The 17,383-nt window shown below is 41.3% G+C and overlaps 1 protein-coding gene across 1 annotated transcript; it reads right to left on the minus strand.

Annotated features, from left to right (window-relative positions):
- Positions 1-6,066: 6,066 nt before the first annotated feature.
- LOC146717017 (polyadenylate-binding protein-interacting protein 2-like) lies at positions 6,067-17,381 on the minus strand. The gene is made up of 5 exons (XM_085471057.1): positions 17,313-17,381; positions 16,236-16,427; positions 15,836-15,978; positions 13,378-13,557; positions 6,067-6,834 (listed from the first exon to the last, which is right to left on the minus strand). The coding sequence occupies exons 3-5, from the start codon at positions 15,974-15,976 to the stop codon at positions 6,769-6,771; spliced, it is 387 nt and encodes a 128-aa protein (XP_085327183.1). The 5' UTR covers positions 15,977-15,978; positions 16,236-16,427; positions 17,313-17,381; the 3' UTR covers positions 6,067-6,768.
- Positions 17,382-17,383: the final 2 nt, after the last annotated feature.

The raw sequence follows: 17,383 nt of genomic DNA on the forward strand, positions 1-17,383 counted from the left end.
CTCGTATTGTTCCAGGATTTCTGCACTTATTTCTTAAAAATAATTATTAAAATATTCTTTCTGCACTACCTGAACAAAAATGTTTGTAGAGATAAAAAAAAAATAACCAGAGGGGAAAAGTAAGAAAATGTGTGAGGAACATATGATTATCAGCAGCAGAATTACTTTTGATAAATGTCTGTTAAAAAACTGAAAGGTGTTTCCTCCTCCTCCATGTTTCTGCTTCTTTCAGTGCTTAAACCATTCCTATCCACATAAAAAATTAAGCTTATTTTTGGAAATGGAGCCTGATAGGGATGGGTGTCGAAAACCGGTTCTTGTTGAGAACCGGTTCCCACTGTTTCAATTCCTTGGAATTGTTTGCCATTTTTGCAAACGATTCCCTTAGCGATTCCAGTCACCCCGAATGACGTCACCACGTTGCGGAGCATCATTTATCTGGCACGGCGCCTAAGCAGCTCACACGCTCAAAAGTGTGATTATACTTTACGAGAACGGATGACAACAGGGCAACTTGCAATACTTGCAAAGTAGATATTTCATTTAAGGGAGGAAACACTACGAATATGCAAAAGCATTTGCTCACAAAACACACGATAACCTCAAATGAATGTCATGTTTTTAATTCCGCTCCGGACTCGTGAATCACAACCCAGCAGCAGCGGTAACGTTTGCACGTCCTCTCCCGTTAATGCGGCAGGTAAATAATCAACTAACAGTGCATATTATGTTAGCGCGATCGGCGTTATTACAAAATCTGCCATTACTGTGCGCTGCATTTGGGTGGCCATGATGAGAGAGACAGACAGAGTCTGGCTCAGATGCTGGCAGTTCTCACTGCAGTCTACCGTTAGCGTCTCCTTTCAGGCCAGGATAGACGAATGTCACCGAGCAGTGACTGAGTTTGTGGTCAAAGGCTTGCACCCATTTGCCGCAGCAGATGCCCCCAATTTTCGGTAAGTGAATGTGTTTAATTGTAGGCAGGGACATTACTGGATATTCTTGTGTAATTGCTACTGAATAATTTATGTTATACTTTGTTATTGCTACAGAAGAATATTTATTTTATTATTTTACAATTTTTTTTTGCTGGGGACCCTGTGACACCCCATTGAAGAGCCGTAGGCTGTAGATCTCTTAAGATCTCACTGTTGGGTTTGTAAGGCCATGTTACTCCTAAATTTCTATCTTGTTCAAAGAGAAGATATAAAACAAAGTTCTAAGCTAATCGACCTTAGTGTTCTCCTTTTTTAAAAAGAATCGATAAGAGAATCGAATCGTTAAACAGAATCAAAAATGGAATCGGAATCGTGAAAATCTTATCAATACCCAACCCTAGAGCCTGATGAGTTAACACTTTGCATCTCATACAAATACAATGCTCAAACTGATCGCCACACCCCCAAAAGAGGGTGGAGCTTTGGGTGCCAGAAACAGCATTTGTTCCTGTCACCTTCCCCTCACTGCCGTTGATTCCCCATTATCAGAACTTAACAGTGAGGCTCAGGAAGTGAAAATCCCATTCATATTGCCCATTAAGGATTTTGGATATGATCCATAATGCTGTGACCACTCGGAGGAGACTTAATGATGAGAGAATGTGAGAGAATATTTGCATGGCATTCATTTTCATTCAGGCTTTCTTACTCAGATAAAATTGTTCGAGGCATCTACACAGATGAGCTTCCCGGTTACGGAACAGTAGTAGCAACACTTGTGGTGCACAAAGACTGAGCATAAAATGTATGGCACTCTTGCAAGACGTGCATATATGACACTGCTGGTTTGGAATCATTGTGCATTGCCAGCACCTGCAGGCATTAGTAAAAGAATTGATGAGCTCAGACAAGTACAATTCCGATTCTTTGGAATATTTTTATCTACTTCTCAATTTGAAGGGATGAGGTATAACAATGCAGAGGCATTAACAATATAGATGGCACCATCAAAAACAATGGTTTGAAATCACAATTATTATTAAACCACATTATTAATTCAATATCATGAGAAACCAGTCAGTTAGCTAGATTTAGGCAATAAAAAACTTCTCATTAGGTTTGGTTTAACTCCACAGGTTAACATACATTTCAGTCTTTCCGCAGTCCTCTTAAATATTTTAGTTTCACAGTCATGCTGACTGTCAGGAAAGATGGAACAAATTAAGTCGATGAACATAAACAAGCATATATGGTATGAAGGTTGGGCTTTTATTGTGGAAGGAAGAAACCCATTTCGCACATGCATGCAACAGATTGATGTGTGATAAAGAAGGGACGGCTGCGAGATGTGATTTTCGACTTCTGCATATGCTTTGTCTTTATGTTTTTCACTACCTGACTCTTTATTAAAGACTCTCTATTAAAGAACAAACTGGAAAATGACCTGGTTATGGAGTATCTAGCGATACAATCAGTTTATCTAGTTTTAATTATTAAAGTGTAATATTTGAAGATTTTTGGCTAAAACTCAAAATAACTGAATTAACTGAATGTATGGTGAGCTTTGGGTTCGGTTTGTAAAAGCTCTTTAAAAACATGCATCAGAACCTTTGTGTCTATGCTTATAGAAGCTCCAGGTCGAAGAGTGATGCTTCAGTAAACACTCTTTACACTCCTCCTTTTCCTCTTCCTCCTCTGCTCCTCCATCACGTCTCTGCGCACAAACATGATCAAATACAGTCCTTTGTCCCATCTGTCTGCTCTTATGAATATCTTCCCCTCTCCTCACAGCCGTCTTGTTGTTCAGGAAGGTTTTAATGTAATGGAACGCCGCCGTGAATCAGGCGCATGAATGCTGCTGCCGCCAGCGCCGCGCGGCCTCCACCTCCATCAATCTGCTGATGCATTCTGGGAGCTGCTTCCCTTTCACTTGTCTGCAGGCTGTTTGCTCAGGGTTATAATTTACCTCTGCGTTAACAGCCACAAAGGGAAGCAGTTTGGATTTATCTGCGGCTGCCCGGCGTCATGACAACGTCACGACCAGAAAACACAGCACCTGAAAAGAGTCACCGGGTTGGACACCAACTCATCATGGAGCCTCCAATACAGAGTGTGAAGACTGCAGGTTTCCATAAAGAGAAGCCTTCATTTAGCATCCCAGCATCAATCAAACAGAAACACGTGAAAGAGATGTCTAATGGGTCAAACCGAAGCTCTGACGGTTATTTATAAAACCCAGTCTGCACCACACACATTATTCAAAGATGCACGCCAACACTCAGACGTCACCCTTTGGTTTGCGAAGCTTCAGTGGGAATATTTAAGCTGCACCCATGTTGGTTTTTTTCTGAAGCCAGAAGGGACCATAAGTAGAAAAGAGTGCAGACTGCTAAGTTAGCCCCACAATTACCTGTGATATATTATTTTAGCATGGGAGTCTAGGTGGACTGACTCACTCCTGGAGCCTCTAGTGGACATTTGAGGAATTGCAGTGTTTTACAAACGTGTTAATAAATTCTCAATGTCAAATTGTTTTCTCCAAAGTTTGAGTCAGTATGTTGAAATTTTGAGATAATAACCTGAAATTTCTAATTATGGATGGCAAAAAAATCCACAGTTTTGATTTTTTTATCCATTTGCACAATACTATGTCACTTTTAGAATCATCTGCACTGATAGCTAAGCTAAGCTATTTATTTCTCAGGATAGTTATATTGTTACTTGTTACAGTTATTTGATATTATATTTTGCACTATCCTACTGTATATTACTGTATACTTGTATTCTATTGTACATATTGTATATCTTATTCCTCTGCTCCTCTGTCTCTCTTGCTGCATTGAGCATGTGTATGACAAAAGAATTTGCCTCGGGATAAATAAAGTTCTTTTTATCTTATCTTATCTTTACCCTTTTTCATTTTTCATATTTATTTCCTATCTTATTCATAGCCTTTTCCTTTTTTGTTTTCTTTAGGTCACGAGCAGTTGTCCAAGCATTTCACTACATATCGTACTGTGTATGACTGTGTACGTGACAAATAAAATTTGAATTTGAATTTATCATGTGAAGTTAAAATGGATGAATCCAGTTGTAACTATAGCTGATAAAGTAATCTTACAATGGACAGCTAAGTGACTAAAACAGTTCCGGAGTTCTGAATGTTTACGCCAACCCTCATACACTCAAGATAACATTTTACTAATAAAACCTAATAAAATCTTACAGTTTGACCATGTTAGCAGGCAGGCTAGCATTAGCTTAGTTTAGCAAGAAGAAATATTCTTTCTTTGATCCTGAAAACAGAATAATTCCTCCACGACTTCAGTGTCCTGCTGATGTTGAACCCCGATGTACGGTCAGATGGTTTCACTGGATAGAACAACTTTTTCGTATTATTTCTGCTGCACAATTAATTAAATTTAAATCTTGATTATGATTTTCACTTGACACAGTTAAATTAGCATGACTGTGCAATGTTTAAAGTGTGTGTTTTACCAATTAACACGCAAAGAAAAGCAAATCAACCGCTCCCCAAATCAATGCTTGATGGTGTGCCTGCATGAGCCAATCACAGCTGTTCTCTGCAAAAGTTTTATTTCCGGCATAGCTTTGATTTCGTTTTGGGTTTAGGTGCAATTTTTTTTTCAAATAACGTCTTTTAAAACCACAGCAGGTAGCTTCCCATACTGGAGTTGTCAGATTTTCTTAGGCCCATTTACCCTAAAAGAGATTTGTTTTTCCTTCCTTTTGCTCATTGGATGATTTAGGTGAATGAGGATGACCGATAATAAATGGAGTTAACATGAGCACTGAGCATCGCAATGTGCCGTCACTAGAGTCTTTCAAGAAACTTCTCAAAAGTCACCTCTGTGTATTCAGTACTCGTGCTCATTTTAAACTTCAAGTGCACTTGTTGTCAAATGCAGTGACCTGATTGGTCCGAAAAAGGTGAAAAATATTTTTAACGCATTAAATATTCTCAGGAATTTTAGGCGTCCGGTGTGTGAAGGCTATAAGAGTAATTGGAAAGCATGTAACATGAAAAAAGTAACTTAAACCATGTTTCAGTCTGGTCCACTAAAGTTTGATCTGTTTCGTGTTTTGGCTTTTTTGTGGCCCAGATCTGGAATGAGAACCACTCCTTCCATGCGGCGAAAAGGATCACGTCCAACGAATGTAAGAAAAGGTCTCATCGGGTGTTTCTTTGACCAAACCCAACCGCCACGGTTCCTGAACCTGAACCTTCGTCTCGGAGGTGAAGAACAAGCAGCATGATGTTCAGACTCCTCCTCTTCTACCAGAGGAACAATGAGCCTCTGTTGAGGACTCCCAGTCGGACGCTCCGATGGAGATGATGCTGAAGGTGATCACATGCAGATGGATGGGTGGGGATTGGGCGTCCTGACACCAACACAGGGGTCATGACCTCGCAGCACTTTGCAGACATCTGTGCCTGTTGCACATTCCCCAACATCTCCCTCTGACCAATCAGCACTCGGCGAGAATGTGTGACCTGCCACCCCTGAGGCCACGCCTCCTTTGATACACACACCCTCATCAGCATGCATGGCTGCAGTCCTGGTCTGTATCTGACCTGTCGGGCAACAATGGGGGGCTGCGGCTGATCTATGGCCGCCGCTGCTTTGTGCCTCTGTCACAGAAGAAGAGAGAGCAGAGCAAGCAGGAGGAACTTCCTGTCAGATAAATTAGTCCTCGCTCTAAATTCCTGCTCAGAAAGCAGCTCAGGAGGTTAGAAACCCTGCTGAGGGCCTACAGGCTGGGCAGACTGTGTCGCCCCCTGCAGGTAGAGCTGCAAAACTCCCTTAAAACACAAGTTTTTAACTTTCAGTGAACTATTTGAGGTCAAGTGTCTAGCATATAAATAAAATATGTATATTTATTTTTAAAAATTAGTATTTAACAATTTTAAAGAACATTCTAAAAAACGTAAAAAATTATATATTTCTTACTTTATAAATGACCATACTTACATAAATCATATACTGCATCTCCATGTATGTTTATGTTTCGCTTGATCGCTGCACTTTTGGGGTGGTTCAAGACTTTTACCCAGTCCTTTTTGCTCTCCTAGCTGTGTGGATGCTTTTTATTAACAGACAAACACTTTTTTTTCCTTTCATAAACATTTATTTCAAGTAGTATAAGAAAAAATAGATTTTTTTTACATTGTTTTTGTTTATATGATTTTTTTATACAGTACTTTCTGTGCATTTAGAAAAAAAGTCAACACGAGTTATTTGATGTAGGCAGCAGAGCGAAGACAAGTCAGAGCTGACAGAAACGCCAAGGATGCTGGGAAAAAGAGCAAGAAACAGCAGAACAGCCAGCTAAACAAACCACGACCGGAAAAGTGCTTTTAGACGCCACGAGGCGGCGAAGGCGACCCTCTGAACAGGAAGTCGAATTTAAAAAAAACCAAAAAAAAACCAAAAACAAAAAAAACAAAAACAAAAACAAAAAAAACAAGCACACAGTTTGATTTCAGGTTTTATAAAAGTGCCCCAAATAATAATTAAAGTGGAGACAGGAAGCAGTTTGTTCTGATTTAGAGTCATACAAACACTCCTCTCAGCTGATGTACATTCAGAGAGTTCACACACACACACACACACACACACACACACACACACACACACACACACACACACACACACACACACACCTGTAACTGTGAAGACATGCGAGCGCAGAACTTTGGCAACACGTCAGGCTGAAGGTCGAGTGGCAGCTGGAAAATACAGCAGACATCTTGGTGATGATGTCACAGTGCGGACTAGGGTTGGGGGGAGGGAGGAGCCTAGCCGGGTCACATGGCATGTTTCTGGATGCCTGGGGTGAACTCCTTGGCATTGGGGTTCAAGCTGCTGGTCACCTGAAGGAGAGAAGAAGAAAATCCGTCATTGTTATTTCTGTGAAGAAAATAAAGAAACAGCCACCTCTGCTGGACAGATGAGGGTCAACAGTCAGAGACTAATTTAATAATCAACTAATTGGGAAGAAAAAAAACCTGAGAAACCAATCAGTGTGGAGATGTTATCAGACACGTTCAGGCACTGTGCTGTGTCTCACTCAGCAGCTCTTTCTGTATTATTGATTTCATCCTTTTTTATTGCACTATTTTACACATTGTTGTATCATATTCAGCTTTACATTCAGATTAAACGTGTTTCAGTGTTTCAGATTTTTACTGAATTAAAGGTCCTTTGTCTTTTTCCATTTGGCTATACTAATTATTTGTGTAGTTTTTATTCTATTTTTCAAACTTTATTTTATTTTATTAGTGGTTGTTTTTAATGTTTTGGCTTTGGATTATATTTGCTGTAATCCTACATTTTTTTTATAATGTGTTGGAATAATGTCAGCTGACAGGACGCCATCTTCTGTATGGAACGCCAGGACTGCCATAATGAATTAATTAAATACACCATTAAATAATTAATTAAATGTGGCAATAATTAATTAAAATTGGAATTAATTAATTAAATAAATAGTTATGACACATGGAATTAATTAATTATTGACACATTTAATTAATTATTTATGTATTTCACATTTTAATTAATTATTGACACATTTAATTAATTAATTATTGACACATTTAATTAATTATTTATGTATTTCACATTTAATTAACTATTGACACATTTAATTAATTATTTAATGATATATTTATTTATTTCATTTTGGCAGTCCTGGCGCCTGGCTCTCATCATGAAATAATTTTATCTGTCAGCCTCACCCATCAAACTCAGGGGGCGGGGTTAACGCTGCCCATGCAGCTTCTCTAACATTTGATTGGTTGCCGTGCAAAGTAAGTCAAAACAGGTCGATCCTAGATAATCGATTGCTTGTGTAGACTTGGGGCAGCCAGGTATCCCAGAATGCAGATCAAATCACAGGCAGCAATGGTGGTGCTGTAGTTTTAAAATACCCCGTTTTTCTGTCACCAGCTACACTTTTAACAGTGTTTTAGCCGCGAATGTCGCGCCGTATGTCTGGTCAGGTTGTCAACACAGAACATGTTTGCAAAAGTGCTCAGATGTTTTCAGAGATTTCACTAGCTCTGCTAACAGTTAGCATGCAGAGTGCACCGAGGGGGTTACGTTAACCGGTTTGTTTACATATTCCACTCTCCGTGTTCCACATGTTGCATTCGCAGATTCTCATTTTCACCGAACGATCGTCTCTTTCCGCCTGGTCTTGTGTCTCTGTGCTTCTGTAACATAAAGAACGAGCTGACATTTTTCTCACGAAACCAGCGATCAGCTCAACAGACCCTCAGTTTACCTGCATGCATCCTCCTCCTCATCTGTCAGCTGTTTAACACCTGCTGCTAATTCAAGAAACACACCTACGTTACCTGGTGATAGTCACAGTTTAACTGGGCAGCCGGTGCTCGATATAAAGCAATGTCAGCGCATTTTTCTGCACAAGATAAGTAAATATAGTGTTTTCCCCGAGCGCAGAGCTGCTGGAGCTTGTTTCCTTACAGAGCACTTTATAGGCGAACAGCTTCATCAGCGGCTGATGTCCAATCACCAGCACACAGCTTTGAAACCTCAGCTGAGTTTTAGCTCTCAGTGGTTAAACGCTGGACTTCATTCACTCAGGTTCTGTCTGTCGGGTCACGTTTACTTCGCTGTTTTATTTACAACTGAGCAAATCGGTTTGGCTGAGGTTAAAGTTACGTTTCATAACTGCATAGTTTCACAGACGTTTAATGGTTCACTGGCACATGTGTTAGACTGAACTATCATCTAAATATCATCTGTTTTTAATAGTTATTCAACTGTATTCTAAGCACCAGCTGTCTGTTAGAATGTGATTTTTTTTCTCTCTCTGTTGGCAGAGGTATAAAAATGCGCAGGAAAATCTGACGTGCATGGTGAACTTCACCGACGATATTTAGGGAGGAATAATCACACATCAAACATAAATGAACCATTTGTCTGTCTCCATAATTGAGAGCATTTTCTCTTCTTATGTCAACACTCTCTCTCTCTCTTTTTTTTTTTTTTTTTTTTTTTTGCTTTTTCGGTCATGTTATGTTTACCTGTCAAAGGCTTGTTACAAACTATGAAACACATCGTGCAGACTTCTGGATGTTAGAAGAAAACTAATACTGCTCATGAATGAGACTAAAGGCAGGAAGGTGTCCTTTAAAACTAAACATGTTAATAGGACCTCCCTATTTATATCATACTTTATGATATAGCACGTGTATTTCAGTAATAGCTGAGGCCACTATACGTGCTGGCCTCATATCAAATGTGAAGGCAGACTGAGTCTATGTTTGACGTTTGTTTATATCTAATCTTCCTTTTCAAACATTTAAACAGCAGCAAGTCTGCAGCTGAGGGAATACAAACTCAAATTGTCGGAACAGGTTTGCTCGTTTCTTGGATTCATTTGGTGATTTATTAAATGTATAACTGTTATTCTAATCTGCTGCTGAGTCTCTTACACTTTTCTTTATGCAGTGATTATTACGGCTGTTGCAGTGATTATTACGGCTGTTTACATTCCCCCACAAGCCGACACTGACCGTGCACTCAGGGAACTGTACAGCGCGATCAGCAGTGAGGAAACCGCACACCCAGAAGCAGCGTTTATCACAGCCGGAGACTTTAATAAGGGAAACCTGAAGAAAGTCTCACCAAAACTCCATCAACACATCCTTTTTAACACACGTGGAAACCGGCTACTCGACCACTGTTACACCTCTTTCCGGGATGCGTACAAAGCCCTCCCCCGCGCCCCATTCGGCCAATCAGATCACTGCTCCATCCTGCTCCTGCCCGCCTACAGGCAGAAGCTGAAACAGGAAGCTCCAACCCGGAGGGCGGTGCACTGTTGGACGGACCAATCGGAGTCTGCGCTGCGGGACTGTTTTGATCACGCGGACTGGGAAATGTTTCACGTGGCCGCCAGAGACATTGATGAGTACACAGACTCAGTCTGTGGATTTATCAGGAAATGCGTGGAAGATGTCGTCCCATCCAGAACAGTCAAATCCTTCCCAAATCAAAAACCCTGGATTAACGGAGATGTTCGCGCGGCACACCGCCTTTGCCTCCGCGAACACATCGGACTACAAACACGCACATTACCAACTCCGGAAGACGATCAAAGCAGCCAAACGTGAGTACAGGGACAGGGTGGAGCAACAGTTTGACAACCCTCGGAGTATGTGGCAGGGACTAAACACGATCACAGACTTTAGAGGGAAAACCAGCACACCGCAGACCACGGCCTCTCTGTGTGAGGATCTAAACGTATTCTACGCTAGATTCGACGCAGCGAACACCATGAGACCGGACAGTGTGCGCACCGCGGATGACGTCAGTGCGCACACTGTGTCTGAGGAGGATGTGCGGAAGTGCTTCAGGAAGGTGAACGCGCGCAAAGCTACTGGTCCGGACGGGATTCCCGGCCGCGTCCTCAAGTCATGCGCGGCTCAGCTGGCTGGAGTGTTCACGCACATCTTCAACCTTTCTCTCTCTCTGTCTGTAGTCCCAGCCTGCTTCAAAATGGCCACCATCGTCCCTGTACCCAAATCCTCCACCATCTCCTCATTGAACGACTGGCGACCTGTAGCCCTGACCCCCATCGTAAGCAAATGCTTCGAGAAGCTGGTCAGGGACTTCATCTGCTCTGCACTACCCGACTCACTGGACCCTCTACAGTTTGCATACCGCCACAACAGGTCCACTGATGATGCCATAGCCCTGACACTACACACTGCCCTGTCACACCTGGAGAAGAGAGACACGTATGTGAGAATGCTGTTTGTAGATTACAGCTCAGCATTCAATACCATCGTTCCCTCGAAGCTGGACAGGAAACTGCAGGATCTAGGACTGAGCAGCTCCCTCTGCAGCTGGATCCTTAGCTTCCTGTCTGACAGACGCCAGGTGGTCAGACTGGGCAGCATCACCTCATCCCCCATCACACTGAACAATGGTGCTCCACAGGGGTGTGTACTGAGCCCTCTCCTGTACTCACTCTACACCTACGACTGCACAGCCACTAACAGCTCCAACATCATTGTGAAGTTTGCGGACGACACTACAGTGGTGGGTCTTATCACCAACGGTGATGAGACGGCTTACAGGGAGGAGGTCAGCGCCCTGACCCACTGGTGTCAAGACAACCATCTCACCCTCAACGTCGCAAAGACAAAGGAGTTGATAGTGGACTTCCGGAGGTGCAGAGAAGTACACACCCCCATCACCATCAGCGGCGCTGCTGTGGAGAGAGTGAGCAGCTTCCGGTTCCTTGGAGTACATCTGGCTGAGGATCTTACGTGGTCAGTACACACAAACAAAACAGTGAAGAAGGCGCAGCAGCGCCTCTTCTTTCTCAGGAGACTGAAAAGATTCGGCATGAGCCCCCGCATCCTCAGGACCTTCTATCACTGTGCCATTGAGAGCATCCTCACTGGATGCATCACCACCTGGTATGGCAACAGCACCGCCTACAACTGCAAAGCTCTTCAGCGAGTAGTGCGGTGCTCTGAACGGATAATTGGAGGTGAGCTTCCCTCCCTCCAAGACATCTACAGGAAGCGCTGCCTGAGGAAAGCGGGGAGGATCATCAAGGACTCCAGTCACCCCAGCCATAAACTGTTCAGACTGCTTCCATCAGGAAGGAGGTTCTGCAGCATCCGGTCCCGTACCAGCAGACTGAGAGACAGCTTTTTCCATCAGGCCATCAGACTGCTGAACACGTCATAGACACCTCAGCTTCACTACTGGAACTTCAACATTATGCACTCCATACTGTATATAAATGCCACTTGTTTTGCACATATTCAACTCTGTATATTTTATATATTTTATTATTATTATTATTATTATTTTACTATTTAATTTGTAAAAATGTGTACACACACACACACACACACACACACACAGGAAAATATTTAGTATACACATCCAGAAATGCATACACTATTATATATTGTACATATATTTATTAGTTTCAGGTTGGCCATTCTTGTATTTTGCTCGTTTGTGTTGTTGTGTTTGCACATCTCTGTTGCTTGTGGGGCTCGCACACAAGAATTTCACTCGCATGTGCTGTGCCAGTGTGCCTGCACATGTGATGTGACAATAAAAGTGATTTGATTTGATATATTTTCACGTCTCTGGAATAGTTGGAAGTTAGATAGTCAGCTGGGAAACTTTGTGTTAACTCATGGAGCTGAGGATATCGTGGATATCGTGGCTATGCTGACCTCGCTCCGTGGTGTACAGGGCCGTTTACCCTCATGATTAATATTCACAATAAAAATATTAGCCGAACATCATGAAGTCTGTATGTGTTTCATAGTGTCGAACAACCTTTGTACAGTTAAAGCCAGCAGTTACTACATGACGGAAACACCAACGTTATCTCTTTTATGTGTTTATACACAGGTCACGCTGATTACTGAACAAAAACCCAAAGATCAGATGTTAAACAGATTTATTTGCTCTCTCTCCTCCTTAAACATGTTTTTAATGTTAGTTAGAATTCAGAATTGGCGACTGAAACACGTAGGACACATAAGAACATCAGGAAATAAAACACCGATAAATATAACCTCAGTAAAAGAACTCAGCGGGGGTTACTACAGCTGTGTACCGGGGTCTGCGCTTTGTCGGTGGGATTGCTTGCGAGGCGAGCGGGTCTATCCCACGCTTTGCCGTGAGACTGGGCAGACATCTCCGAAATCATCGAAACACTTTTGCAAAGAGGCTGTATCTTGACAAAACGACCAGACACATGAAGATTAAACCACTACATTCTCGGCTAAAAAAATATTAAAACGGTATTTGGTGACACACAAACAGGGTTTTTCAAAGCTCAGTTCTGTTAGCTTCCACATGCCGGTTGTTGTGTGCTAGAAACAATGGCCACCAGGCCAAAGCAATGGTTTTGACTCGATCAGCGTTAACCCCGCCCCCTGAGTTTGATGGGTGAGGCTGACAGATAAAATTATTTCATGATGAGAGCCAGGCGTCAAGACTGCCAAAATGAAATAAATAAATATATCATTAAATAATTAATTAAATGTGTCAAAAATTAATTAAATGTGTCAATAATTAATTAAAATGTGAAATACATAAATAATTAATTAAATGTGTCAATAATTAATTAATTAAATGTGTCAATAATTAATTAAAATGTGAAATACATAAATAATTAATTAAATGTGTCAATAATTAATTAATTACATGTGTCATAACTATTTATTTAATTAATTAATTCCAATTTTAATTAATTATTGACACATTTAATTAATTATTTAATGGTGTATTTAATTAATTCATTATGGCAGTCCTGGCGTTCCATACTTCTGGTGTCCTTTTATTCTTATGGCCAAAACACGAGTTTTCTCTGTAACCAATGGTAAAGGTGATAAACTCACCACCACATCCAGGTCTTTGTCGCCATCGAGGACCAGGAGGCTGATCTGCTCTTGCAGCTGGCTGACGCTTTGAGAAGGGAGATCTCTGGACGGGATGAACCACTCCCACTCCTCCTCCTCATCCAGCATCTCCTGGAAACAGCGCTCGATGAACTCCTCCTCCCACAGCTCCTCCTCCACCTGCCGAAAACACAGGCAGAGAAGCAGCAGTCACACTTTTGTTGGACCAACGAAGAACCAAAACTTTTAACATGTCGTCCAACCTGAGAGCGAACATCACACAGATAACACTTTAAGGAGAGATGCTACAATGTTCTTCGGGTGAATCTGCTCTGCACCCCCTTCTACTAATCCAGTTATCCTTGTTTCCTTCTCTGCCTAAGATGATGCTGGTTAGCAGCTCAATAAGTAAGCCCAGGCTTTCCTAATCTAGCAATGAGCGTGTTCACATGTCAGAGGCGGGGTTTGCAGCACCTGACCAATCACAACGAGACGACTACTCGAAACAGAGTGGCTGATTTTACAAATATAAATCGGAAACATTGAAAAGAGTTTAACACAGAACAGAGTTAAAGTAACACAGCAGCTGCAGTCCTCCTTCCTTTGTGAAACGTAACGCTCTCTAAAACACAGCTCCACAGACTGTTTCCTTTTTCCAAACAAAACATCCTTATGGAAATTTCCAACCGGACGCCTCCCACCTACTCCTCTGTTAACCGACTCCACACGCTGTCAGCTGATTGCATAATCAGGCCACTGCCTGACCTGAATTCCAGCTCAAGGAGCCACTGCTTTGTGGTGCACACAGGCTTCAGCTGCTCAGTGTAATTTTCCTTCAAACTGTAAATTTCCACCTTAAAATCACAGCTACTTTTAAGAATGCACAATTTCCAAATGTTAACCTTCCTTTAACCTGTAAACAAACCCCTAGATTTCCACCTTAAAAACGTGAATCTGTAGGCAATGACGTTTGTTTTCAGTTGAACAACACAGGTGTTGGAAATATTCTATTTAATCATACTTTCACCTTAAAGTGCACATTTTTTGCTGTAAAAATCACAATTTTTGACAAACAGATTTCCACCTTAAAAACCAAAATCAGCTGAGTTTGTACGTAAACATACAAAGTTTCTTTTTATCTTCAACTTAGAAGTCCAGATTTTTACCTTAAGATTTGTCATCTGTATATACAAGATGTACAACAGCACAATTTCTGGATTTAGCCTGTAAAGATAATTACAGATATCCACTTTAAAAAGTCACCCATCATGCTTTTGGATACTTTCCCTGCCTTCAAATCAAATCAACCTAATTTCACTTTATCTCTCTTAATCTCAATAAACTACAATTTAAAATTCACATTACCACCTTAAAAATATGTTTCTAGATACTTCTCAAATAAACAAGTCCAAGTTAAGGCTATTTTTTCTTGTAACATAAACCCCAGATTTGCACTTTAAAAGTCTATCTATGGAAACTGATCTTCCAAGCAAAGCAGATTGGAATTATACTGCAACACTATGACTAAAACAACAAAATTCTGACATGTAGTTTCCCTTAAACCTCCAATTCCAACCAGGAAAGTCTGTCTGCAGAAATCTACACCATAACATACTGCTTTATCCGCATATGGGAGCTTCACATTAGAGCAACGTGAGTGTAATCTATAAAAAAAAGAACAGATTTCCTCCTTAGAAGTTGACCGAGTCTGTTTGAAAATACTGATCTTTGCTTACAACTAAAAACAACCGTTTAGGTACAACTTATCTTAATCTGCAGATTTCCACCTTAGAAACAGAGCTCACTGAGCTCATATAAAAATGAACAAATCTGCAACTTCATGTGTTTATTCCCACCTTAAAAATTAATCTTGGAGTGTTTTTCAGATGCCTTGTCTGACTCCCAAAATAAATCACCCTCAAGTCAAACCTTAAAGCAGTCAGAGGAGATGTGCAGATGCTGATCTTTCATTTTAAGTAGACGAATACAGACTTGAGGTGTAATCTGTCTGGAAAATGACAGATTTCAATCTTAAAGGAGAAAGCTATATTTGTCTGCATACACAAGTTTTAGAGAACAATTTCTGGGTGTAAGGTGAAAAACAGATTTCCACCTTAAAAGTTATCTGAGTCCACCTTACATTGGACATAATGTATCTATAAAACAATAGTTAATAAAAAGATAATTAGCCTGTAATCTCAGGCAATAATTACTCTTTCAACATATTTTTCAAATATTAGATTTCCACCTTAATAGTCAACTGAGTCTTTCTGTAGCTACTGATTTGAGGTATAACTTCTCTTTAAATGTGTTCTACCTGAAAAGATCAACCTGCTTTGTTTTGGATGACTTTTCCTCCTCCATAATAAACTTAATTTCAGACTCTTTAACCATTTTTCCGCCCTAAACGCAGATTTTTTCACTTGCAGTCCAGGTCATCCTCGTCCCAGCTCCTCACCTGCCTGTTGAACTCCTCCTCGTTCTCCATCCACATATACTCGGCGAACGGGTCGTCCTCGGCGTTGAACTGGCTGGTGAGGATCAACTCGGTGCCGGTGGTCATGTTCGGGCCCCCGCTGCTGATGCTCGGGTCTTTCATGTCTACAAGGAGAACCAGAGGACACAGTGAGGGAGAGGGACAGGGGTCAGCGGGAACAAACACGTAGCTTCGGCCGTTATAATGCTCGCTGTCATGGCCGCTGTCTGACGGACAACAATAGCAAGCAGCTAGCGAATAATTTTTGGCGAGAACACAACAGAAACAGAAAAATATCACCGCGAAAACACCACCGCGAGCACCCAGCCGCGTTAGAGGAGCACGGGGGGACGGGCATCTGTGTTCTTATGAAGCACAATACCTTCGGGGGTGATTTATTCGACGACAGAGAAGACAAACAGTCAACTCGCTGGAACTCGGTTGTTGCTGTAATGGCCGCGCTGCTTCTGTTTGTTTACATCTCCACCGTAACCGTCACCGTGCGCTCGCTCCTCATTGGTCGTTGACGTGTTGCCTTCACGGGCCTCGTGGTTTAACATCGGAAAATAGGAATCTGACAAGAGGACCACATAAGGTAAACGTTATTTATACCAGAGGTTAAGAATCTCCTCTGGGTCTCTGTTTCATTTTTTTATTCATTCACTAAATATCACAGTTGGGTACAGAACCTTATGTCTGGATACACATTATAATTGACGCTACACTTTAGCTTGTTATTTTTTTTTTATATTTAGTCATCAATGTAAGTAGATCACTGGACATCATGAATAAATATCAGCTTAGGTATTTCTCTAAATTGATGTAGCTACAGTTTCCATTCGAGAGAACAGTCATGGGTCTCTGTTGATTATTATGTTTACAGATGACATTGTGAACTGCAGTGAGAGCAGAGAGCAGGTGGAGGAGAGGTAGTCTCTGGAGAGAAGAGAAGTAAAAGTCAGTAGAAGCAAGACAGAATACATGCATGTAAATGAGAAGGAAACAGGTGAAAAGGTGTACATGAAAAGAGCTCAGGTTGAAGGTTGATGAGTTTAATTAATTGGAGTCAACAATCTAAAGCAATAAACATTGCACAAGGGGAAGAAGAGCATGCACACTGGGTGAAGTGGAGTGGTTGGAGACGAGTGTTGCGGTGACCCATAAGGGGAGCAGCCAAAGTATAAAGGTTCAGTAGGTGTAGGTGTTGTGATTCTTTTATGTAGAACGGTTTCAGTGTTGTCTGGATTAAAAAGCAAACAGTGAGATAACTATTTTGTGTGGGTTTACAAGTAGAGTAAAATGTTTGTAGATCTTTTACACAACTATAATCTGCCTAGGATAAGAAAGTCCATGTTTGAGCAGTCCTTGTGTAGTTGTTTTTTATCTGGAAATCCACTCACACCCAGCATATTTGTTTGTTTTGTAAATCATCACGTTAGGTGCTGGCACCTTTTCTGACCTTGAATGCAGCACTGTAGTCCAAACTGTAGTCCAAACTCTGAAAGCCCGCCTTCCTCCGAAAGTTTATAA

This window comes from Copadichromis virginalis, linkage group LG2 (genome assembly GCF_057382275.1).
Source record: "Copadichromis virginalis isolate Kocher_CV1m ecotype Utaka linkage group LG2, C_Virginalis_male_GT1.1, whole genome shotgun sequence".
NCBI lineage: Eukaryota > Metazoa > Chordata > Actinopteri > Cichliformes > Cichlidae > Copadichromis > Copadichromis virginalis.